Source organism: Mobula hypostoma, chromosome 7 (assembly GCF_963921235.1).
Source record: "Mobula hypostoma chromosome 7, sMobHyp1.1, whole genome shotgun sequence".
NCBI classification, from domain to species: Eukaryota; Metazoa; Chordata; class Chondrichthyes; order Myliobatiformes; family Myliobatidae; genus Mobula; species Mobula hypostoma.
The window spans coordinates 142838774-142864843 of NC_086103.1; the positions used below are offsets into that span (position 1 = coordinate 142838774).

At 40.8% G+C, this 26070-nt stretch overlaps 1 protein-coding gene across 4 annotated transcripts in view; it reads left to right on the top strand.

Annotated features, from left to right (window-relative positions):
* Positions 1-25639, top strand: part of LOC134349027 (fibroblast growth factor 9) — a 73930-nt gene extending 48291 nt beyond the window's left edge. For 3 of the 4 annotated variants that reach the window (XM_063052871.1, XM_063052872.1, XM_063052874.1), the window contains exon 4: positions 18017-21360. In XM_063052871.1, the coding sequence (XP_062908941.1) occupies positions 18017-18262 (246 nt within the window). In that variant the 3' untranslated portion in view covers positions 18263-21360. Of the gene's footprint in view, positions 1-18016; positions 21361-25553 lie in introns of those variants that run through there. The other variant, XR_010018563.1, reaches the window with a different exon arrangement.
* Positions 25640-26070: the final 431 nt, after the last annotated feature.

Below are 26070 nucleotides of genomic sequence, written 5' to 3' on the forward strand. Positions count from 1 at the left end.
ATACAGTCAATCTAATCACACCAGGCCAGCCAGTCTCCAGACACTGTTTCCACAATTTACACAACATTAGCACCTATACAATTACTCAGAGTACCAAACAAGCCATTAGTCATGTTGCCTCTCAGATGATTAGCACCTATACGATTGGTTCCTCATTGATGACATGATCTATTGTTAGTTCAAGGAAGATAGACCCATTCTGCTTCCCATCACACCATCCCTATGACCCAGTCCTCAAGTTTAATTTTTCCTCCAGAATATTTGATTACTCGAATCCAATCCTTTGATTTAAAGTGGTTTACAGGAAACAAATCAACTACTTTATTTGCAATGTGGTTGGCATCCGTCTGTCTCGAAGGACAATGGGTGATCTCCATCATCATCATAAGGCTGGTGGGAAGGTATGGTGATCCTGAGATGCCCAGTCACCAAGATCCAACTCTTGGCCTCACCAGGCTCAAAGGTTTGGCACCAGCTCGGCTTCAGGGGCTGCTGGAAGGAATATGATGTCCAGCCACCTTAGGAGCTCCACTCTGGGTATTTGCTGTCTGGGTTTACCCCCATAACCTTCACCTCTCCCGAGGCTGCCCACAGGCAGTGGGGCTATTTACCCATATAGCTGGGGATCTGGTTCACGAGCACCAGGGCATGTCCGCGGGCTATATGTGCAGGGGCCAGGCCTCTTCCCCATCCTCTGTAGCTCAGCCTGAGTCTGTAAGTTGTTCATTATCTGTGTGTGGTCAGCAAGGAGGCACTACACGAGGCTCGCTATTGGAGAGGCTGTGTGCTGGTAGGGAGAGACTTAACACACTCAGCATTCATTTTTGCAAGACTGCTAGCCAGCGGTGGAAGCTGAAAGTGACAGTGACAAGCACTACCCACCACACCAGCACACTAGATGCATCACAATAACCATTTTGACAACTTTATGCATTAACTGTTTGCATATTATAAGACAATAAAATACTTTGAAGTGAGCAGATTGGAATTAAAAAAGGAAGTGAGATGTTCCCTGTTATCTGTACCTAGTTATGATCATAACCAGAAAACAGAAGTGTTAAATCCCTAAACAAACAAGAGAAAATCTGCAGACACGAGGAATTCTGCAGATGCTGGAAATTCAAGCAACACACATCAAAGTTGCTGGTGAACGCAGCAGGCCAGGCAGCATCTCTAGGAAGAGGTACAGTCGATGTTTCGGGCTGAGACCCTTTGTCAGGACTAAATGAAATAAGAGCTAGTAAGAGATTTTAAAGTGGGAGGGGGAGGGGGAGATCCAAAATGATAGGAGAAGACAGGAGGGGAAGGGATGGAGCCAAGAGCTGGACAGGTGATTGGCAAAAGGGATATGAGAGGATCATGGGACAGGAGGCCCAGGGAGAAGGAAAAGGGGGAGAGGGGGAAAAAACCCAGAGGATGGGCAAGGGGTATAGTCAGAGGGACAGAGGGAGAAAAAGGAGAGAGAGAGAAAGAATGTGTGTATATAAATAAATAACGGATGGGATACGGGGGGAGGTGGGGCATTAGTGGAAGTTAGAGAATACGAGGGAGAGGTGGGGAGAAAGCAGGATCTCCCAGTGGCCACACATTTTAATTCCACATCCCATTCCCATTCTGACATGTCTATCCACGGCCTCCTCTACTGTAAAGATGAAGCCACACTCAGGTTGGAGGAACAACACCTTATATTCCGTCTGGGCAGCCTCCAACCTGATGGCATGAACATTGACTTCTCTAACTTCTGTTAATGCCCCACCTCCCCCTCGTACCCCATCCATTATTTATTTATAGACACATATTCTTTCTCTCTCTCTCCTTTTTCTCCCTCTGTCCCTCTGACTATACCCCTTGCCCATCCTCTGGGATTTTCCCCCCCTCCCCCTTTTCCTTCTCCCTGGGCCTCCTGTCCCATGATCCTCTCATATCCCTTTTGCCTATCACCTGTCCAGCTCTTGGCTCCATCCCTCCCCCTCCTGTCTTCTCCTATCATTTTGGATCTCCCCCTCCCCCTCTCAAATCTCTTACTAGCTCTTCCTTCAGTTATTCCTGACGAAGGGTCTTGGCCCGAAATGTCGACTGTACCTCTTCCTAGAGATGCTGCCTGGCCTGCTGCGTTCACCAGAAAATCTGCAGGTACTGGAAATCCAGCAACACACACAAAATGCTGGAGGAACTCAGCTGCCAGTTGACGTTTCGGGCCGAAACCCTACAGCAGTCCTGCCAAAGGGTTTGGACTGAAAAGTCGACTGTACTCTTTTCCTAGATGCTGCCTGGCCTGCTGAGTTCCTCCAGCATTTTGTGTGTGTTGTTGAATCCCTAGAATAGCTCTGAACAAGTGGGTGTGCTGGAAAGAGAGGCATACAGGGGGTAAAGCTGTGAGTAGGATGGGGAACCGTGTTAAAGAAGTGACAGTTTCTGGGTTCTCTATATTCTCTTTGGACACCCTTTCGATGTTTATGTAGAGTTCATTATTTGATTAAGAAATGTAACTTCTGGCATTACTTGCATTTTGTTTCAAAGTACCTTTCATAGCAATAGCATGGTTTTTTTAAGCAGATAAAATGCAAATTAATTTCATCTAAAATTACAAGTATTTGGAGAATCTAGAGAATTTCCAGTGCAATTACATAATGTAAATTAATTCTCTAAAGCATGAGTACCTAACCTGAGGTCCATGGACCCCTTGGTTAATGGTAAGGGTCCATGGCATAAAAAAAATTGGGAACCCCTGTTCCAAAGTAACCCCTGATGTTGGAACTGGGTTAATAGTTTTCGTTCAAGTGTACATGGTACAGGTTATTTTCAGTCTTGATCTGTACACATATTTTAAGTGGGGTTTGGTTTATTTAATGAGAGTATTTGGCTGAAGACAGCACTTTGGTTTCCTCTGCAAGGTTTTTCTTCAGTCTTCTGCCATACAGTGTTGTGTCTGATCTGTGTGCATTACTGTAATGCACTGTCTGTTCAAGTGTCGCATCCTGAAACCTCACCAAATAAATGCCACCTTCTGGATCCTTGAAACATTACACCAAAAACATGACTTGCCAACAAGATAAAATTGTCTCTTGCTCAGGTGTGCTATCAACGGTCTTGTATAACAGAGTAAGTTTTCTTGTAATCGATGGCCAAATAGATTTACCAATGCAGAAAACATTACTTACACAGGCTAACACCATCTGAGATATTTTGCTGAATAAATATACACTCGTACTTCTGATAGTGATATAACCCCTAAAGCACAGAGAATAAAATGTTTCTTTATAATAAAATAACAACTTTGCTTGAATAGCATTTTGGAAATAACAGTTATTGCAACATGGGTCTGCAAGCATATAAATAATATAACCAAAACATTTGAGAACATCAGGTACCTATTTTGGAACATCAGCCTACTTTGAAACAAAAAGAACATTTAATACAATGAAGGTGACATAGTCTTTAGAAGTATTTTTATTGCACTGTGCCCTGTGCTTTGAGCTTTAAGGACTAAGATTGTCCCAACACTATTCTACTACCTAAGATCAACATTGTGCACCCTGCAGGGAGTCGGGTTGGTGTGCTGAATGGGTCTCATCACATCAGCCTGAGTGAGTCACTTCTTACCATAAGCGTCTAAAATCCCTTCTCACCTGAGCAGTGGGTGTCTTTTTGCTGCTGAAATTAACATTATGACAGTGAATAGAATACACTGGAGTCCAGTCTGTTCTCTGTTCGCCCATCACTGTCTGGTTTGGATCAGCTACCAAACAGGACAAGAATAGACTCCAAAGAACTGTCAGAGCTGCGGAAAGGATTATTGGTGTGAAGCTGCCCTCGATCTAGGACTTACATACATCTACAGTCAGGAAGCGAGCAAGCAGCATCATTGTAGACCCATCTCACCCTGGACATCACCTGTTCCAACTCCTTCCTTCTGGTAGGCGCTTTAGATCACTGTATGCCAGGACAAATAGGTACAAGAACAGTTTCTTTCTGTATGCCATCAGTCTTATGAACACTTGAATTTTAGTCTATTATAAACCAAGTCCACCTGTACATACACAGGTATACCTCATTGTATATAGTTCACAATTATTTGCACTATTGTTTTGTTTGCTTTTTGATTCTGTACAGCGAGAGCTCAGGGAAACCGGCATCAAATTCCCTGTATGTGTCCACATACTTGGCGATAATAAAGGATTCTGATTCCGATTCTGGAGTTCCTAGTTGTTGCACAGTTATATAAAGCATCTATAAGTGGCTGTTAGGGATGGTTTTACTCAGTCTTCCAGAGTACAATGATGTGCATTGACATTTATGGAAAAATGACCCACTGAGGCACTCTCAGGTTAGAGCTCGCATGTGAAGAGTAGCTACTTGTTTGAAACATGAACAATGGCCAACACCCTTAAAATGTGTTACATACAGACAGATTCCGGGCCGTGCCTTAAAACAAATGATATTGTTTTTGGAGCAGAAAAATGTTAAAATCAATCTTTCTACTTTGTCCAGGTATCAGGTTGTGAATTAATTTCTCCACGGGAAAGCACCATAGGAACTAATTAAATGACCTATCACTATCAGGTACCCTGCTGTTTCACCACTTTGGCGTTTGTTTTTCAGTTATAATAAGGCAATTAAAATGTGAATTTCTTCTTTTCATTTTCAATGGTGAGCACTTGGTTTGCAGCCATTTGGAGGGCTTGTGCAAAATGGAATGAAATCCGATACCTATCTGAAAAAGTTTACTTTCAACACAGGAATGCAGCAGATAGTGTTTTCATAAACAATGATGAGAATCTTTATCTCCTTCCAATGAGAATTTCTTCCCTGTCACTATTCCTGAGACTTTGCTCCCCGCAGAGGGTACAGAAACTTATTGAAATTAGATTTGTGTTTCCTGTGGAGCTGTGAAGCACTTGAACTATGGTTTACCACTGAAGTTAAAAGGAATTGGTTAATCACAGACAACTCTCTCTGGGGAAGTGCTGGGATAGTAAATGAATAGATAAGTCAGCAAAAGTGTATACTTTTCACAATCTAGCTGGCTCCTTCTCTTAACAAAATAGCAAGGTGTAGCTTTGGGTATTTCTTGGAATGGTACACCTGCTAGTACAGAGGCTGCACAGGTGACTTTCATGTGTCACCTTAAAAACGTACTGATAGGCATGCACAAAGATAGAGGAATTTATTAATTTTATTTTCTCCACCTCTTAAGGTTCCTGCACATGTCAAACTGCACGCCTGCATAAGACATAGGAGCAGAATCAGGCCATTCGGCCCATCAGGTTGGCGCCGCCATTCTGTCATGGCTGATTTATTGTCCTTCTCAACCCTATTCTGCTGCTTCCTCATAACCTTTAACACTCCGGCTAATCAAGAGCCTATCAACCTCAGCTTTAGATATTCCTAGTGACTTGGCCTTTACAGTCGTCTGTGGCAAGGAATTCCACAGATTCTCTACCTTCTGAAAGAAATTCCTCCTCATCTGTGTTCTAAATGGGCGTCCCTCTGTTCTGAGGCTGTGTCCTCTGGTACCAGACTCCCTCACTTTCAAAAACATTGTCTTGACATCCACTCTTTCTACGCCTTTCAATATTCGATAGGCTTCGATGAAATCCCCCATCGTTCTTCTAAACTCCAGAGAGCACAGGCCCAGAGCAATCAAATGCTCCTCATATATTAATCATTCTTGCGAACCTCCTCTGGGCCTTCTCCAATGCCAGCTCATCTTTTCTTAGATAAAGGGCACGAAACTGCTCACAATACTCCGAGTGCAGTGTGACAAATGCCTTACAAAACCTCAGCATTATATTCTTGAATTACATTACTGTAACTTCCAACTGAGGGAAGGCCCGGTTTACAAGGCTGAGATGCATTTTGGCAAAAGTGGACAGGGAAGAGCTTTATGAAGGTAAATCAATGTCTGGAAAGGGGAGGCATTCAGGGATCAGAAGAGTGATGGTTTATTATAAGTATCTAGTAAAGGAGAGAGGACTCTGAATGCTTGACTTCCTGGTCATAGAGAGATGTTCAGAGTACAATAAAGCACAAAATGAGTTACTGAAAGACACAGACAATTTAACACAGTGGAAAGGTGGGGAGGGATGCGGGAGGGCAGGATAAATCTAGAAAGATTAGGAAGACATAATACAGCATTTGCAGGTTAAACAAATCACAGAAAATCATAAGCATGTGAAGCAAGAAGGATTAAATAGCATGTGATCTGACTATAATTTTCTGGTTGGTTAAATGCCAGAGGCTTGGATTGTTGTGGATATGGTACCATTGTTTGAAATGGGAAGAAGTAATAGACCAAGTAACTACAGTTAGCCTGGCATTTGTAGTGACTAAATTGTTGTGAGAAAAACCTGAAGAGCAAATTAACATTTAGAGAAGCACAGGTTAATTAAAGACATTCAACACTGATTTGTTAAAGAATTTCATGTCTGATTAACTTAATAGATTTTTTTGAAGAGGCAATAGTGTTGATGAGCTAGGACACTTGATATGGTGTACATAGATTTTAGCAAGACTTTTGACAAATATGGCAGATTGGTTAAGAAAAAAAATTGGGATCCAAAGGCAAACAATAAATTAAATTCAGAATTAGTTCAATAGTAGAACAACACTACCGTGGGTTTTGGGGTTTTTAGTAAAAGGAGGGCTGTGTGCAGTGGATTCCACAGGGCTTAATACTAAGCTCTTTGATTTGCAGTATATATAAATGATTTGGGCAAATGTAAGGGCTATAATTCAGAAGTGTGCTGACACCAAAATTGGCAGTGAAGTTAAAGTGAGGGAAAAAGTTCTCGGCTACTCGAAGGTTTCTGTGGACTGGGTAAAGAGGGCACAATGTGACTCATGTAATTCAGTGCAGAAAATGAAAGTAATGAAACTGTGAAGGACAAATGAGGCAAAGTTAGCCACAGTAAATGATAGGCACTGAAAAGTGTAGATCTTGGAATGCCCATCTCAGATGTCTGAAGGTGGACAAGTTCATTAAGAAGACATTTGCAATACTTGTCTTTATTGGCTGAAGCATAGAAAGAGGATTTGATACTGTGGAGCGAGTGCTGAGGAGATTTGAGGATGTTGTCAGGGCTTGTGAATTATTGTTATGAGGTAAGACAGTTTAGCTGGCAATGTGCTATTTGGAAACAAGGAGACTGAGAGTAGTTCTAGAAGGTGTTTATAAAACAAGAAACCTAGCATGTAAACATGCACAGAGGGGCAAGTAACCGGGATCATAGATTTGTTAAATGGTAGATGAATTAGAAAGAAGTTGGGGGATAACGAATGGAAGTGGTTTGGAACTCGGTGCCTGAAAGAGCGGCAGATGCAAAATCCCTCCCCATATTTAAAAAAAATCCCAGAATGAACACTGCAAGTGCCATAGCCAAGAGCTGACAAACAGGATTATTTTTGACTAGTAGAAGCATAATGGGCCAAATGGTCTTCTTTAGTGACACAAATTGCTATCATTCTATGTAATGCTTCCTGAATTTTCCCTTCATTACTGCTTTCATAAAATTTGTCCAAGTATCAATCACTTGTGAGGAATAAATCTAACATTTTTATTTTAATATCACATTACTCCGAAAGAGCAAGCCTCACTTTTTCATTCTATTTCAGTCCTCTGACTAATTTTGTGGCTTCCAAATGTGTTTTGTAATTTTGGGCTCAGCAAAGCTCGGGTTGCTCTGCTTGCTGCATTAAACCTACAAACATTGAGCCTGTAGAAGTTAGGTCTGAGGATAAGTCTAAAACCAAGACTATTTTAGTAGAGCTAGAATCAGCATTCAAGACTGAGGATAAATAGTGTTTTTGCTTGTTTTTTAGTACTTCATTCTTCACGACATTAGGCCACTGGTGCTACAGTTCAACATAAGAAATGTGTGCAATAAAGGAACAGCAGTTATAATGGGTGACTTCAATCTACATGTAGATTGGGTGAACCAAATTGGTAAAGGTGCTGAGGAAGAGGATTTCTTGGAATGTATGAGGGATGGTTTTTTGAACCAATATGTCGAGGAACCAACTAGAGAGCAGGCCATTCTAGACTGGGTTTTGAGCAATGAGGAAGGGTTAATTAGCAATCTTGTCGTGAGAGGCCCCTTGGGTAAGAGTGACCATAATATGGTGGAATTCTTCATTAAGATGGAGAGTGACATAGTTAATTCAGAAACAAAGGTTCTGAACTTAGAGGGGAAACTTTGAAGGTATGAGACGTGAATTAGCTAAGATAGACTGGCAAATGACACTTAAAGGATTGACGGTGGATATGCAATGGCAAGCATTTAAAGGTTGCATGGATGAACTACAACAATTGTTCATCCCAGTTTGGCAAAAGAATAATTCAAGGAAGGTAGTGCACCCGTGGCTGATGAGGGAAATTAGGGATAGTATCAATTCCAAAGAAGAAGCATACAAATTAGCCAGAGAAAGTGGCTCACCTGAGGACTGGGAGAAATTCAGAGTTCAGCAGAGGAGGACGAAGGGCTTAATTAGGAAGGGGAAAAAAGATTATGAGACAAAACTGGCATGGAACATAAAAACTGACTGTAAAAGCTTTTATGGATATGTAAAAAGGAAAAGACTGGTAAAGACAAATGTAGGTCCCCTACAGACAGAAACAGGTGAATTGATTATGGGGAGCAAGGACATGGCGGACCAATTGAATAATTACTTTGGTTCTGTCTTCACTAAGGAGGACATAAATAATCTTCCAGAAATAGTAGGGGACAGAGGGTCCAGTGAGATGGAGGAACTGAGCGAAATACATGTTAGTAGGGAAGTGGTGTTAGGTAAATTGAAGGGATTGAAGGCAGATAAATCCCCAGGGCCAGATGGTCTGCATCCTAGAGTGCTTAAGGAAGTAGCCCAAGAAATAGTGGATGCATTAGTGATAATTTTTCAAAACTCGTTAGATTCTGGACTAGTTCCTGAGGATTGGAGGGTGGCTAATGTAACCCCACTTTTTAAAAAAAGGAGGGAGAGAGAAACCGGGCAACTATAGACTGGTTAGCCTAACGTCGGTGGTGGGGAAACTGCTGGAGTCAGTTATCAAAGATGTGATAACAGCACATTTGGAAAGCGGTGAAATCATCGGACAAAGTCAGCATGGATTTGTGAAAGGAAAATCATGTCTGACGAATCTCATAGAATTTTTTGAGGATGTAACTAGTAGAGTGGATAGGGGAGAACCAGTGGATGTCGTATATTTGGATTTTCAAAAGGCTTTTGACGAGGTCCCACACAGGAGATTAGTGTGCAAACTTAAAGCACACGGTATTGGGGGTAAGGTATTGATGTGGATGGAGAATTGGTTAGCAGACAGGAAGCAAAGAGTGGGAATAAATGGGACCTTTTCAGAATGGCAGGCGGTGACTAGTGGGGTACCGCAAGGCTCAGTGCTGGGACCCCAGTTGTTTACAATATATATTAATGACTTGGATGAGGGAATTAAATGCAGCATCTCCAAGTTTGCGGATGACACGAAGCTGGGTGGCAGTGTTAGCTGTGAGGAGGATGCTAAGAGGATGCAGAGTGACTTGGATAGGTTGGGTGAGTGGGCAAATTCATGGCAGATGCAATTTAATGTGGATAAATGTGAAGTTATCCACTTTGGTGGCAAAAATAGGAAAACAGATTATTTTCTGAATGGTGGCCGATTAGGAAAAGGGGAGGTGCAACGAGACCTGGGTGTCATTATACACCAGTCATTGAAAGTGGGCATGCAGGTACAGCAGGCGGTGAAAAAGGCGAATGGTATGCTGGCATTTATAGCGAGAGGATTCGAGTACAGGAGCAGGGAGGTACTACTGCAGTTGTACAAGGCCTTGGTGAGACCACACCTGGAGTATTGTGTGCAGTTTTGGTCCCCTAATCTGAGGAAAGACATCCTTGCCATAGAGGGAGTACAAAGAAGGTTCACCAGATTGATTCCTGGGATGGCAGGACTTTCATATGAAGAAAGACTGGATGAACTGGGCTTGTACTCATTGGAATTTAGAAGATTGAGGGGGGATCTGATTGAAACGTATAAAATCCTAAAGGGATTGGACAGGCTAGATGCAGGAAGCTTGTTTCCGATGTTGGGGAAGTCCAGAACAAGGGGTCACAGTTTGAGGATAAAGGGGAAGCCTTTTAGGACTGAGATTAGGAAAAACTTCTTCACACAGAGAGTGGTGAATCTGTGGAATTCTCTGCCACAGGAAACAGTTGAGGCCAGTTCATTGGCTATATTTAAGAGGGAGTTAGATATGGCCCTTGTGGCTACGGGGATCAGGGGGTATGGAGGGAAGGCTGGGGCGGGGTTCTGAGTTGGATGATCAGCCATGATCATAATAAATGGCGGTGCAGGCTCGAAGGGCCGAATGGCCTACTCCTGCACCTATTTTCTATGTTTCTATGTTTCTATATATTCTAAATGTTAGTAACAAGGCAAAGGGAAGGCTGAATTTCCAAGCAAAAATATGATTGTTTCTTATGACTAACCTGTGTGGTAGTATTTGAATGCTAATAATATGGGAGATTCTGCCTGGAGGTTCCTCTACCCCTCTCTAGTGCCAGTGGCCCAGTAATAATTGAGAAAGAGGAACCTTCCGACAGGATGAAGTCTATGTACAAAACTCACAGGATTGCAAACCCAAGCCAGATCCCCCTCACCCCTCCATCACCACCACTTCATGACCAATGAACACATATGGCAAAGTTTCTTTGGCCAAAATCAAAGACATAAATCTAGAATTTGAACACCGTTCATTGAATTCATCAGCTGAACCTTTGAAGCCATGTAAGTTTTATTTTTTCCACAAATATTGGATGGTAGAATTGGAGTTACTTCACCATTTAAGCTGGAACTGGATTGGGAGTGGAAAGATGCAATTCTAACACTGAGCAGGAGCTTACAATGAGCCCTGCAGATTTACGTTGGGGAATATTAAGAGCAGCAACTAAGGCTTAGAAATAGATTACCATATTTGCAAATGCTGCAAAGATGACGTTCCCACTGTAGACGCCAGACCTGAAGAAATGGGTTTGCAAAAAAAAATAGTGACTATAAATCTCTTGAAACAAAGTACATACATATTTCAAAAGAATTGAGCACCATGGAAAACTTTATTCATGACTGCATTTCCAAAAAGAAAAGTGCAGATGTAAAATGTATCTTGATTGTTATTACGTTTGTTGCAGTAAATCAGGTGATTATTCATATTCTTACAGTTTAAGAAGGCTGAAGTATCTGTTGACATTTTCTATTGCTTGAGATTTACTGCACAACATGTAAGATGTTAATTCTGATCTCATGTGTAATCATATGCTAATTGTAATTCATAATTGAAATTTCTTACCATCAATAAATAAGATTAAGAAAACCGAGTAGCAGGCATGATATGGACATGTATGAGCATGAAGCACCCCTAATCAACATTTATTTCTCTTGGTGCTTGTCCATGACTTAGAAGGTTGGTAACCAAAGATTTCAGTGTTAGAAATAGAGATCCTGTTTTATAGGATTAATAGCAGCTTGTGAGAGCTGGGAAAGGATGGGGAGTTTGCTGCTGGATCAGAATCAGAATCTGGTTTATTATTACCGGCAGGTATCATCACCGGGTACGGAGGGTCCAATGCACAGGATTGAGAGGGGCTGCGGAGGGTTGTAGACTTACCCAGCTCCATCGTGGACACAGTGCTCCCTGCCATCAAGGACGTGTTTAAACAATGCTGCCTCAAGAAGGCGGCATCCATCATTAAGGACCCTCCCCATCCGGGACATGCCCTCTTCTCATCGCTGCTGTTAGTGAAGGAGGTACAGGAGCCTGAAGATCCAGCCTCAGTGTTTCAGGAACAGCTTCTTCCTCTCCGCCATCAGCATTCCAAACAGTTCATGAATTCACACTACCTCGCTGTACCTCTTCTGCGCTATTTATTTATTTACAGTATTGGGACTTAATCAGTTTTATGTCTTGGCTGTACTGCTGCCACAAAACATCAAGTTTCATGAAATATGTCAGTGATATTAAACTAGATTGTGATTAGCATAATTAGGAGTAGAAGTACGGCTCAGTGATCAGACTTCCCGAAGTGAGGGTGTGGAATAGCACATTAGGCATTCTTGTGGTGGTGTAGCAATGGTCCAGTGTGTTGTTTCCTCTGGTATTGCAAGTGATCTGTTGATGGTAATTGCTTAGTGAATTTTTTCAGACTGGCCTGGTTAAAATCTCCCAAAATGATGGTGAAGGCGTTAGGGTGCACTGTTTCATGCACGTTGATCCTATCACTCAGATCATCTAAAGCGTGCTTGACATTGGTCTGAGGTGGAATGTAAACTGCTACCAAAATGACCCCAGAGAACTCCCGTGGTAGGTAAAAAGGATGGGCACTTTACTGCTAGATATTCCAGGTCTGGTGAGCAGAATTGGCACTGATATAGCTGTGCACCAGAAAGAGCTGATCATGAGGCATGATCCTCCACCTCTGCTTTTGAGAGACTCAATAGATCTATCCTGGCGGTGTATAGAAACCCCATCGATCTGGATCGCTGCATCCAGTACGGAAGGGGTTAACCAGGATTCCATGAAACTAACGATACGCGGTCCTAATGTCCCTCTGATTCAGTACCATAGCTCTGAGAGCATCGATTTTATTCACCAGAGACTGCACGTTCGCCAGCAAGATAGTCGGTATAGGGAGTTTAAAACCCAGTTTCCTTAAACATACTTGTAACCCAGATCGACACCGCGCTTCCTCCAAGGTGTCCTCCATGGGCACCTCCACCACAATCGGTGTTGTTTCCGTCGGTTTTAAGCAGTGATAGTTTGTTTAAATGCATTAGGACACCTTTGTTGACTGTACTGACCTTGGAAGCAGTTGTGCTTTTTAGCTGTACCAGGTTAAAACGGGAATATTTAATCATATCCATTGAGAGTACTGCTGTTACTTGAGTCGCCTCTAGGCGCTCCGGCAGGATGATTATTATACCAAGCAGTGAGTTTGCAGAAGGACTTGGACAGATTAGGAGAACAGGCAAAGAAGTGGCAGATGGAATATAGTGTAGGGGAGTGTATGGTCATGCATTTTGGTAGAAGGAATAAAAGCAGAGACTATTTTCTAAATGGGGAGAAAATTCAGGAATCAGCTGCAAAAGAGCGTGAAGTCTTGTGCCGGATTCCCTAAAGATTAACTTGCAGGTTGAGTCGGTGGTAAAGAAGGCAAATGCAACATTAGCATTCATTTTGAAAGAAGTAGAATATAAAAACAAGGATGTAATGCTGAGGCTTTATAAAGCATTGGTCAGATTGCACTTAGAGTATCGTGAGCAGTTTTGGGCCACTACCTAAGAAACGATGTGCTGGCATTGGGAGAGGAAGAGAGGAGGCTCAGAAGAATGATACTGGGAATGAAAGGGTTAATGAATGATGAGCATTTGATTGCTCTGGGCAGGTACCTGTTGGAACTTAGAAGAATGACTGAAGATCTTATTGAAACCTATTGAATATTGAAAGACCTGTTAGACTGGATGTGGAGAGGATGTTTCCTATAGTGTGGGAGTCTAGGACCAGAGGGTACAGCCTCAGGATAGAAGGATATCCTTTTAGAACAGAGATGAGGAGGAACTTCTTTAACCAGAGAGTAGTGAATCTGCGGAGTTCAATGCAACAGATGGCTATAGAGTCCAAGTCATTGGGTATATGTAAACCGGAGGTTGATAAGTTCTTGATTAATAAGGGTGTCAAAAGTTACTTAGAGAAGGTTGGAGAATGGAATTGAGATGGATAAGCCACGATGGAATGGCAGAGCAGACTCGATGGGGCAAATGACCTTATGGTCTTATGTCTCACCCACCAGGGAAGTACCTGTTCAGGTGCAGCAGTCCTCTCGTACAGAATTACTCTTGATAACCAAGAACTTAAGAGCTGGTGCCTGAACCTATTATGTGATGAAAATGTTAAATCTAGAACTTCAATAAATTAATCAACAATATATAAAACCTGATAATCTTTACAAATGTTATTTGATAAAACATCCATTTTCTTTCCCCGTATTTCCAGTTTTCACACTATAAATGACTGAGAAATCGACCAGATTATCTCTTCCTAGTCCTTTGCCAGAATTCCTCTTTGTGGATTCTAGGAGCTGTGTGTGAAGAGTAATCAAGAACGACTCATTGTCTGGTTTTCCTGCCTTCCCAATGGGGAAAGGGCTCAGCTCCACTCAGATAGCGAGACTGAATAATGTATCATGGTTTGAATCAGAAAATTATTGAAAGGGACAAATACTAATGTGTTTGTCTTTTACATAGCTCTGTATCTCCTGCCTTCAGCTTCATTACATAACCATGTAGTGAAAACCCCTTCCAAAAGCTGTTTACTAGAATGAAGAATTTCTTTGCATGGCTTATTGTCAGCTTCTTCAACATCTTTGTTGAAACTGGAGAACTGATGCCAGCAATTATTGCTAAGCACAAATCCAGGGCAGAGACATCTTATCCAGTGTTAAGAGAGCACTTCACAATTTAGCAGGTCTTTCCCTTTGGGCTGTGTCTGTTCATTCCCCTCTCTGGTTTTGTCTAGCAGCTTAGTAAATTCAGTTTACCTGTTGATTTGTCTGTATTTATTAACAATGCAAATTTGATTAATCCTAGCTTTGTCATATCAAGACACCTTTTAAAATCCTAGGAGCTCTAAATATAGGAACTGTCCAGTCGTTCTGGAAGTAATGCTAATAATAAAAACTAGACTACAGCACAATATGCATCTGATTATTTACACAGTTCCAGACGCATAACGTTAGTGCATAGTTTGTCTGCTCTTCTGATTAGCAAGAGTCCAGCATTCAACATATTATAATTTAGAAACATTTCACCTTGTAGGGCATTTCATGAAATCTAACATGTTCCAATTAAAAATCTTGAAATATTTTGGTTGACATATTTCTGGTATCAAATATATAAAATCAGTTAATGTACAAAAATAGCCAGGTTTCGATATGGAACTTTTGGTTTAGAGGGGTGAGAGGAACAGGGGCCAAACATGGGCTAATGTGACTAGTTTGGTGGATGAATTGGGCTGAAGGGTCTGTTTCTATGCTGTATTATTCTCGGACTCTAAAACTAGACCTCTCTTTTTGTAAAACCTTTACTAAGTAAGAAAATACAGCTGCCCATTTGTAATTGGGATTTATTCCACTACTGATTCTGTCAACCCTGATTCTATTAAAACAAAACAGGTAAATTTATGTCTGCTCAAATGTGATAGTCCACATGAGGTATTTTGTTACAGTTGGATTGAAGGGAAGCAATCGTGTTATAAAACAGTTTAGAATAAAATGTTTTTACTAATCATTCATTACAATTCATTTATGTTTAAAGATTACACAAAGCTGATTACAACCTAATGCTTTCCTGGTCTTAATTTTTAAAAAAGGATTGTTACTCTTTTCTGGAGTCACTGAGAAAACTCCATCCAGGCAAGAGAATGTAAGTGAGTCCAGCTTGATTCAGAGCATCCTACTTTCCCAGAGGGATCCAAACACAGACATCCAACTTCACACTGACATATGTTCGGAGCCTGAAACCTGTTTTAGGCAACTGCTGCAGCTGACTGAACATTGTCTGAGACTATTGTGACATTAGAGATTTTTATTGTTGCGCATTTTTGCCAGAATATGATCAATTTCTGCAGTGCTGTTTGGGCTTCAGCTTGACTGCTTAAATCACAAATTGTAATTTGTATCTGAGAAAGACAATTCTATGAGCATAATAGTTAAATAAAATGCTGAGCATGGGTCAACAATATAGCTAGTTTTCTTAATTAAACTTGAAGTTAGATTATTTTATTCAATTGTCCACCCACCTTGAAAAAAATGATGATACTCTCATGACCATGTGGCTTGGCACAGCTCAAATGCCATTTATAAATTCACCAGTCTGGCCACTGTTGTCAGTATCTCAAATGGTGAAAAGGAGGCTTACAGGAATAAGGTAGATCGGCTGGTTGGTGGTTTCACAACAAATCCTGCACTCAACATCAGTAAGGCCAAGGTAGATTTCAGGAAGTGAAAGTCAGAAAAAGTACGCCAGTTTTCATTGAGGGGTCAGTGGCTGAAAGAGTGAGAGCTTCATCTTCCTGGGCATCAACATCTGAGAGGATCTATCCTGGGTCCAACAAATTGCTACGATCATAAAGGAGGCTTGCCAGCAGCTATGCTTTGTTAGGAGTTTGAGGAGATTTGGTACGTTACTAACGACTCTAGCAAATTCCTACAGATGTACCGTGGAGAGAACCCTGACTGCTTGTACCATCTCCGGGTATGGAGGGTCCAATGCACAGGATTGAGAGGGGCTGCAGAGGGTTGTAGACTTACCCAGCTCCATCGTGGACACAGTGCTCCCTGCCATCAAGGACATGTTTAAACAATGCTGCCTCAAGAAGGCGGCATGCATCATTAAGGACCCTCCCCATCCGGGACATGCCCTCTTCTCATCGCTACTGTTAGTGAAGGAGGTACAGGAGCCTGAAGATCCAGCCTCAGTGTTTCAGGAACAGCTTCTTCCTCTCCGCCATCAGCATTCCAAACAGTTCATGAATTCACACTACCTCGCTGTACCTCTTCTGCGCTATTTATTTATTTACAGTATTGGGACTTAATCAGTTTTATGTCTTGGCTGTACTGCTGCCACAAAACATCAAGTTTCATGAAATATGTCAGTGATAATAAACTAGATTGTGATTAACATCACTGGGATTCTTGTTCTTATTCAGACATGACCATAATGGTTAGGATGCCCACATGGGAAAGGTAGAAAAAGAAAAAGCATGCGTGCCTGCTCCACATTGGTGAGAACCGTCGTACATTGGGGGACTGCTTCGCCGAGCACCTCCGCACCATCTACTACAAGTGGGACTTTCCAGTGTCCAAACATTTTAATTCTGATTCCCATTCTCGTTCCAAAGTGTCAGTCCATGGCCCCCTCTTGTGCCAAGGTGAGGCCACCCTCAGGGTGGAGGAGTAACATCTTGTATTCCATCTGGGTAGCCTTCAACCTGACGGTGTGAATATCGATTTCTCCTTCCGGTAAACAAATTCACCCCCCCCCAACTTCCTTTATTCCCCACTCTGACCTTTTACTTCTTATCATCTGCCTGTTACTTTACCCCTGGGCCTGCTCCTCCTTCCCTTTCTCCTATGGTCCAGATTCCTTCTGCTCCAGTCCTTGACCTTTCCCGCCCACCTGGTTTCACCTATCACCTTCCAGCTAGCCTCCTTCCCCTCCCCCCACCGTTTTATTCTGGCATCTTCCCCCTTCCTTCTCAGTCCTGAAGGTGGGTCCTCGGCCCGAAACGTTGACTGTTTATTCATTTCCACAGACGCTGCCCGATCTGCTGAGTTCCTCCTGCAGTCTGTGTGTGTTCCTTTGGATTTCCAGCATCTTCAGACTTTCTTGTGTTTATGATTTGTTACTCTGGAATCTGTCACAACAGTGCATAAAGAGAGACAGGGGTGTGCAGAGGAATTTAAACTTGACTGCTTTTGGAGAGCTATGTTAACAGGCGCATCCACATTGAAAGGCACTGGTTCATAATGTGCTAAATGATTATGGTGGGACTGGTGCCCCTGCTGGCAACCTTCCCCCATCCTCCGTGAATGCCTCAAGAGAGAAGTGGAAGCAGCTGGGCCCTACAACCAGTTCGATGAAAACAATGTAAAGCACAGTGCTTCTTCAGATATGCTGTTGTCTCAAGTTGTTTGACACCTTAGGAAATATTTTAATGAAAGTATGCTATTTGTTTCCAGCAAAAGAATGTTTGATGGATTTTTTTTTAATATATTCTTGCAAATTGTGGGATTCATTTTCCAGAGACCTCAGTCTTAGAGTATTTGCCAGATTTTTATCCCAATAATTTCAATGACATGAAAATCTGATGATATTTATAATCAGCATATAATCTGCTACGAGGATGATAATTGAATAAAAGCTGAGTTTTTCCTTGGTTTTAATTTTTTTTTTAACTTTTCTATCATCTTGCAGGAGAAATTGACTGCAGAGTGTGTTTTCCGGGAGCAGTTTGAAGAAAACTGGTATAATACCTACTCCTCGAATCTTTATAAGCATGCGGACACTGGAAGACGGTACTTTGTTGCATTAAACAAAGATGGAAGCCCAAGGGAAGGGACTAGGACTAAAAGGCATCAAAAGTTCACTCATTTTTTACCTAGACCCGTGGACCCTGACAAAGTACCTGAACTATACAAGGATGTTTTAAGCCAAAGTTGATGAAGACAATCCTTTACTTTGGACCACTGAAAAGCAACCACTATAATGGGTTCATGTGGTGGGTTCTAAACGATTAGCTGTGTCATCACATCAGCTCTACTGTTGCCAAACTTTGTCGCATGCATTGTGTATGGAGGCTTGGATGGGACACGCTGATTTTGTACTGCACTTACAGTTTGTCCTCTCAGAGGTGAGCCTGTGCCCACTTGCTTGGTTGAAAAAAAATGTGTAAGAGGGAGGAATATATTGAAATGCCAAGGAGAAAGATGGCCTGATGCATGCTCCAGGATGGGACACGCTTTAAATTTTTTTGATCAGTTCTATTTTGTTGTGTATCAGCATAGCTGCCATACTTTGATTCATCGGGATATGGGCTGGTGACAAAGCTCAAGCTCACACTGCATTAATAATGGCATGGAGGACGCAAGCGTACGTAAAAAGTGATTTAGATAAAAAGAGAAACAGACAATTCCTCTACCAGCTCAATGGTACTACCCCTTAGGGCTTTAAGCAAAGACCTCTTAGTAAAGAAAACAAAAAAGTTAAATTTATTTATAGAAATTCCAAAGGCAACATTATATTTATTTTATATATTTATTTATTATATAGAGTTTATTTTTAATGAAATATGTACAGGCCAGATAGGCATTTCGGAAGCTTTAGGCTTTGTAAGTGTAAAAATGCCAGTGGCCACTATGAACCTATGGTAAGTTCATGTGAGTTAATGTAAAGGTGCATGGATATAAAAGGATTCCAGTAACCCCTCTGTTCGGAAAGTGACAATCTCATTTGTGCCCAGTCTATTGTAACACTATGAACAGCACTCATTATATTGAGGATCATTTTTTTGACTGCTTGTTTCCTGACTGTCTCCCTGTCCTCTGCCCTCTCCACCCCGTCGATTAAAGTTAAAGTTGGGTCTTCAGATTTCTCCTTTGTCTCTTTTATATCCAGTTCTGTCAGATGCAGTTTCACAGCTCTGGGCTTATCCTTCATCTCAAAAAGAAAGACAACTGCTGCTGTTGTTTGATTTATTACCAAAAGCCTGCAGTTTTATAGCAGAGTTTGGTAGTAAAATATCCCAGTCTGTATTCACAGTCAAGTGTTCTCAGGACCAGTGTTCCTTTTATGTGTTATATTTATCAAGAAATTGGAAAACTCCTTAAACTAAAAGCTGAGTAATAGACAAAAAGTTTAAAGAAAAGAAATCCTTTTTTATAATAAATATTACAGCATCATTCTTAACATAGTTTTACTGAAAAAGGTCATCTTCTGGACTAGAAATGTGTGAACTTTTCTGTAGCCTTGGAGGGAATGCTGAAAATTCTTGTGTTTTTTTTATTCTTTGTGCAAAAACATATTTTACAGCCTTTCTGAATATTGGCTCTGAGCAACTACAACCATGTGATATATTAGCTCGATTTTTTTTCAAGAATTCATTTCCACGGTGGTAGAAGTAACATTTAAGAGATGCAGACAATGACATTTCAAGTGATACCTGGAAGAACTTGCTGGCAATACGGTGCCCAAGCCTTTGCCTCTGTCTGCCAAAATTAAATTGGTACAGCAATGGCTTCTATTTGGTTACAGAAATGAAATTTGACAAAAAAGTACCTTCAATGGAATAAGTTGATCTAAAATGTTTAAAGACTAAAATGCACCAGTAGCTTTGAAAAGAAATACTTTCTTGACTTTGACAGTGCCTCTGCAATAAGGCTGCACCCCTCACTTTCTTCAAAGAATATACTTATAACCAGAGTTACAACGCAGAAGTTATAACTATTGACCATTCCCAAACTGTTCTGGACATTTATCAAGAGAAAGCATTAACGTTCCTGAGGTAATTTTCACTGGATCCTCGTCCATTAACTATCTGTACACCTTATAAAATTGTTTAAATGTTATAGCATTCCAGAGTGGTACAGTCCAAGAGATATAAGAATGAGCAAGATAGACCATTGATGATCATAGCTCCTGGAATGTTTATCTTTCAGGTGTCTTTGGTTTTAGTGTTTGTTTAGCTACAGCTACTGGCAGTACCCCTTTGATTTCCCATTAGAACACTTTATATTTATTCAATGGCCTTTTCTTAATCATATATCCCAAGGCATATTTGGGGAAATGTTATCAACAAAACTTGATCCTGAGGAATAATGAATGTGATTAGACCCCTATCAAAAAGATAGATTTTAAAGAGCATCTCATCAGAGAGAATAGAGAAGCAGAAAGATTTAGGGAGGGAATTTCAACGGTGGGGACTGATGTAGTTGAAGAACGGGACGGCATATTTTATGAGGTGCACCAGAAGCATATTGTATTTAATTTCTTTTTCTTTTCATTTCACCTATGTCTTGACACTGTTTTGCACTGAGCATCTCATATGATTGTTACCCAATCCATGGAAACTTTTGTTTTTTATGCTGCAGTTTTTACAAATTGTAAGAACAATTTGGTCCCTTCCTTCAGGATCTGATCAATGAATTTGCAAATAAAGTCCATATTCAACATCATATTGGCTTTAAGTTGGCAATACTCCAACATATCATGGATTCAAATTCTTTCAGTCATTTATAATTAAATATAACAGGGAGGGGGAAGACAAGCAGCAGGCAAGTCACACATCCAGATGACCATCAAATGGAGTGGTTTTCTGATAATAATGCACTACAATTACAATCTGTATGCTTTGGGTCTATCTGCAACACGTGAGGACGCAGCAGGGTTAATGCAAGCCTTGTTAATTTGACCACTTGTAGGCAGTTAAATGAGTATTGCTCTGAAAAGCTCTTTTATACCAGGCTGTTCTGAGTAGTGGGAGGAATGCAAATGTTCTTTTACCTTTGGGGCTAAAGTAGTGACACAAGCTTGATGAACTAAGAGTTGTAAAAGATAATAGTAATGTATAACAAATATATTTTATTCTGAACTTTGTTGATGTATCTGCCATATCTAAGCATTTATTATATAATGCCATGGTTTGATTTCCTGAAATGTGATTGGCTGGTAGGTGTGTATTATTGCATAACACAGCACACCTAATTAAGTATGTAATTTAATTAATAAATTAATATTGGACTATCCAAGTATATCAGATGAATGAAAATGTTTAAATATGTAGGTAAGGGTCAGTTATTTCGGACAACTTGTTTAGCTTGCCACGAACCCCACTTTTCAAATGCACTTACTTGAACAGAATGTGATTTTTAGCAGATTCAAAATGAAACTGCATTTTGTTTAAATCCAGTTTTCATCTCCTCATTTCTGACTTTATAGTATTTGCTTATTTTCATATACTCTACAAGTTAGTAGACCTTACATTCTTTATGCCATCTCTTAACATTATCCAAGACTTACTTGTGAAGTATGATTCATAGAAAGCTGTGGGCTTTGCATTTACTTTTAGCGTGGCCTTCCACCTAGTCCCTTTACTGTGAAGAAAACTGACCAACTCAGATGGATTGAAGCCATTGTGACTTGGCAAAGTTCATCTGCACGGAGAAGAGTTGAGATTGTTACCACTCTTGTTATTGGCTGGGGTTTCTCATAAATGCAACATTCTTTTTCCTGTTGGAGGTCTGATTTTGAAGTGAACTTCTATGGACTTGGTCAAAAAAATGCCAAAATATGCAAATCCAAATGTTAAAGTCACTTTTCAACATTTCAATGCATTATTCAAACTCAATAATTTAGCTGTACTTTGGTCTTTTTTTTCCCGGGTAATATCCAGTTCTGCCTCTCTATTCTGACTTGTGCTCACAATTATTGAAATTATAATCTGCTGGTGGCCCATCCAGTGGTCTTTATATCCTGTGGGAAAACCAATTCTGCCTTTTCTATACAATACACCTAACTGAGAAGAATCTAAGCTATGTAGGAAACCATAAGTATGTATCCTGGTGAACAGTGGCATCAGAACATTGAGAAACTGAATTGTTTCTTCCATCTTTGGATATTGTGAATCAAAAATACTTCTTGTTATTAGCTTTGTCCATTTGAGGGTGAAAGGTGGTATGTCAAATGAATCTCTTGCAAAAGCCATGTCAGAGGAAAGGAGAATTGGTGGTAAAAATTGAAGAAAAGGTAAGGAGATGGTGAAGCCATGGGCAGGATATTTAAAATCTGAGGCACTAAAGAACTGGGATTTACAGCAGATCAGTGAGGAGAGACAGAATAGCGGAGAGAGAGAGTTCTGCAAGTTTAGGATATACACAGCATAGTATCGGAAGAGCTGAAGGATGGACACCAAACACAGATATCTTGGTTTATGCAAGTTTGAAGGTAATGGAGCACTGCTGAAAATTTTTGCAGAACTGGGTGGTGTTGGACATGGTCAAGGAAGGTCAGTTCAAGAGGGTGAGGTTGGGATAGAGGCCAATTAGGTATGTAACAAAGGTGGGTTGGGTTCTAGAACTGACTGCTTACCATTAATAAGAAGGCACAAAGACAGTAGATTTCTTCTTCTTAACCTTCAATAGTAGGAAAATATTGTTTATATGAATCTAAAGGTAGCAACAGACTTGGTGTATGATAGTTCAATAGTTGAGCTAGCAGTCAGAGTTCAGGAGACATGGGTCAGTGGATACCAGGGGTACTTAAATTCTAGTAATTTATGAATTTACAATTTTCATATAACAATCTAGTCTCAAATAATAGCAACCTATGAAACTATTGGTTTGTTGTAAAGTCTCATCGGGTACGCTAATCCCCTTCAGAAAAGGAAACTTGCTGCCTTTATTCTGTCTGATCTACATTGGCTCCAGGCCCACCAGTCTTGTTGAGCATGTTATCTGCGTTCTTGGTAAACACTGTCAGGGATGTCCACATCCCGTGAATGAATTTTTAAAAATTATCTTAAGCTAGATCAAGCAGCATCTGTAGAGGCAGAAGTAAAGTTTCAGATCAATGACTTTTCATTTAAACTGTTTCAAGATATAACAAGTTTTCAGCAAAAACAAGTTGAGAAAGATGAAAAGAGCAGGAAATCGAAACAGATGCGCCATTACAGACTGGAAATCAGGAAAGTTTAAACAACAAAGAGGAAATGGTGAAAAGCAAAAGAGGTGGTAATGGGTCAAGAAACAGAAAAATAATCTCTGAAAGGGATGTGAATAATGGGATCACAAACTGTTGAAGGATACAAAATGCCTAACTGAAAGTTGGCATATTTCTTTGTGTTTATTTTGAGATCCATTGGAAGAGAGCAAAGAGGATAGACTGGGAACTAATGCAAACATAGTGTCAGCTCGCACTTTGAATATCGATATTATGCAAATAAGGCAGCCGTGTTTAATCTCCAGAGTCTGGAGTTTATATCATGAGCTGTGAATAGTACAGTATGTATTAAGCTGAATGAAATGCAATAATTTTATCCATTTAGTCAGCGATGTGGATGTAACTGGTTAGGCCAGAAAATATTGTTCATTGCTAAATGTCCTTGGGGAGATGCCACTGAGCCACCTTGTTGAACCACTACAGTCCTTCTAATGTAGCTACTTCTTCTGTACCGTGGGGTAGAGAATTCCGGGATTTAGACCAGGTAGTTCCAAGGCAGGATGGTGTGTAACTTGGGAGGGGAGGGGAACCATGGTTATGTCCCCATGCCCTGCTGTTCTTGTCTTTTTTGGTCATGGATTTGGGAAGTGCATTGGAATAGCCTGGACCAGAAACTGCGGTGCATTTTGTGGGTACACAATGCATTGGTGGTGGGTAGAGTGAATTTTGAACTGATGGATGGAGTGACAATCTAGCAGGTCACTTGATTGTTTGAAATGCATGGGTTCAGGCAAGTGGTGTTTTATAGACAGTAGGACATCCTTGCACTACCAAGAGTTGAGTTACTCTGCCTCTATAATGCTTTACTATTTAGATGATTGGTCCAGTTGAGTCAATAGTCAATCTGAGAATGCTGATAGAAATTTTTGATGGTAATGCAAAGAATTTTATGGACAGAGGATTATATTCTCTTTTGTTGGAAATGGCAAGTTCCCAAAATATAAGTTATTGGCATTTGGCAAGACTTTGTGGACCACAGTATTGTGGAATGGAACTTGTTCAAGGGCAGAGGATAGATTTTTTCAGATTGTCAGGGAAGGTGAGGGTGTACTGGGAGTGATTTCAGAGTGGGCCAGGGGTATAGAACGATACCCAAGTGTAATTCTGATAGTAGAAGGAATGCAAGTACCTATGAGATATGAAATAGATACCTTTGGAATTAGTGGCAACCACTCTAGAAAGCATTCATTATTTGAATAGAGTGGAGGATGTGTTTAAAATATAACTATCAGGGGTGGTTTAGGTGGACAGGTACATTGGAGTTGATGAAATTTGGGAAAAGAACTAAGCTAACAAAAAGTAGACTAGGAAGAAGTGCAGTCAATGTAACTGTTAGAGGGAGTGAGCACAATGAATATGTATTAGGAACAACATTGCTTTTTAAATTTAACCTATGTCACTGTTGTAAATTTATTGAAGGAATATTACAAAAATTCAGCAATGACACAGCTGCCCATTAATCTGGTCCATCACCATTTCTAGGGGTCAGGTGGCTGCCGGACTTGGGCCTGTGCTCAGGCTGGCTTCAAGAGCGTAGAGGCATCAACCCCTTCTACAGCTGTGGGTCTAGTGGGAGATAAAAGTGTGTGCTGCTGTGGAAGGGTGGGATAAGAGATTTAAGGCTGTTATATGGTGGAACGGGGAATGGTTGGAAGAAGGAATGGCTGAAAATTGGGCCCAGTTTAATGAAAGGGCTTGTGTGGTTGTTGGGGGCATCAGAAGACCTCAGTGATGGAGGACCAAGGATTCTGATGTTGGAAAACTTGCTGGATCGGCAGTGTGATTGAGTTCTTGGGCCTTGAAGGATTGTAGAGTGATGTTAGAAGTGTGCTGGATTGGGTTAGGATAGTGCAGGCAGTGTTCAGAAAGAGTTGTGTTGGAAGCAGTAGCAGCCTGACAATAGGGAGTGCTGAGACAATGTGGCCCAACTTCTTCAATCCCAGAAAGGAACAATGGCAACAACAGGGGTCAATTGTGACTCACTCCTTCTGAATGCCTGGACAAATCTCTGGAGTGAAATGGAATAGTCATTATTGCATTTCATTCTCAAAGGAAGGATGTTCTTTTCCATAACTTTGAGGGGAAAAGTAAACAGTGCAATGTGATTGAATTTCTAGGCACTAATATCTTGAAATTTATGAGCTCCAGTGAAAGATATCAACCTGAGTCATTAACTCTTGTTTCTCTCTCCATTGATGCTGCCTGACCTGCTGAGCAGCATTTTCTGTTTTTATTTCAGATTCTCAACATCTGCAGTATTTTGCCTTTGCAACAGCAGCTTTGCACAAGTACCTTGTTCAAGTGGGTCTTCTACACACATTGCCCTGATGGTGAGTGTTGGCACAACACTTGGTTTCCCTGACACACTCGGGATAATTATAATGCCCCACTTCAGCCTGCCAAAGGTTGTGCAATCTGTATGGACTAGTGATATAATCTGAAATTTTATTGTTCCATGCATCGCTGTGCTGCATACATTATTTATCCAGTGGCAGTCACCAAGCACTTTATGACCACTTTTTTTTTTGAAAGTAAAAGCATTTCAATGATTACCAAAATAAATATTTGCTTTTATTTGTCTCTTTATCTCATTTTTCAGAAATATTTTGAAATGATACAAGTGATACATTGAATTTTACACATGGTCCCTCAGGTGCCTGAATGTTCCAAAGCATCTCAAAAACAGTGAAGTACCTTTTAAAGCACATTTGTATTGCAGGTGAACACCTCCACATTGTCCAATGCAAAGAGTTAAT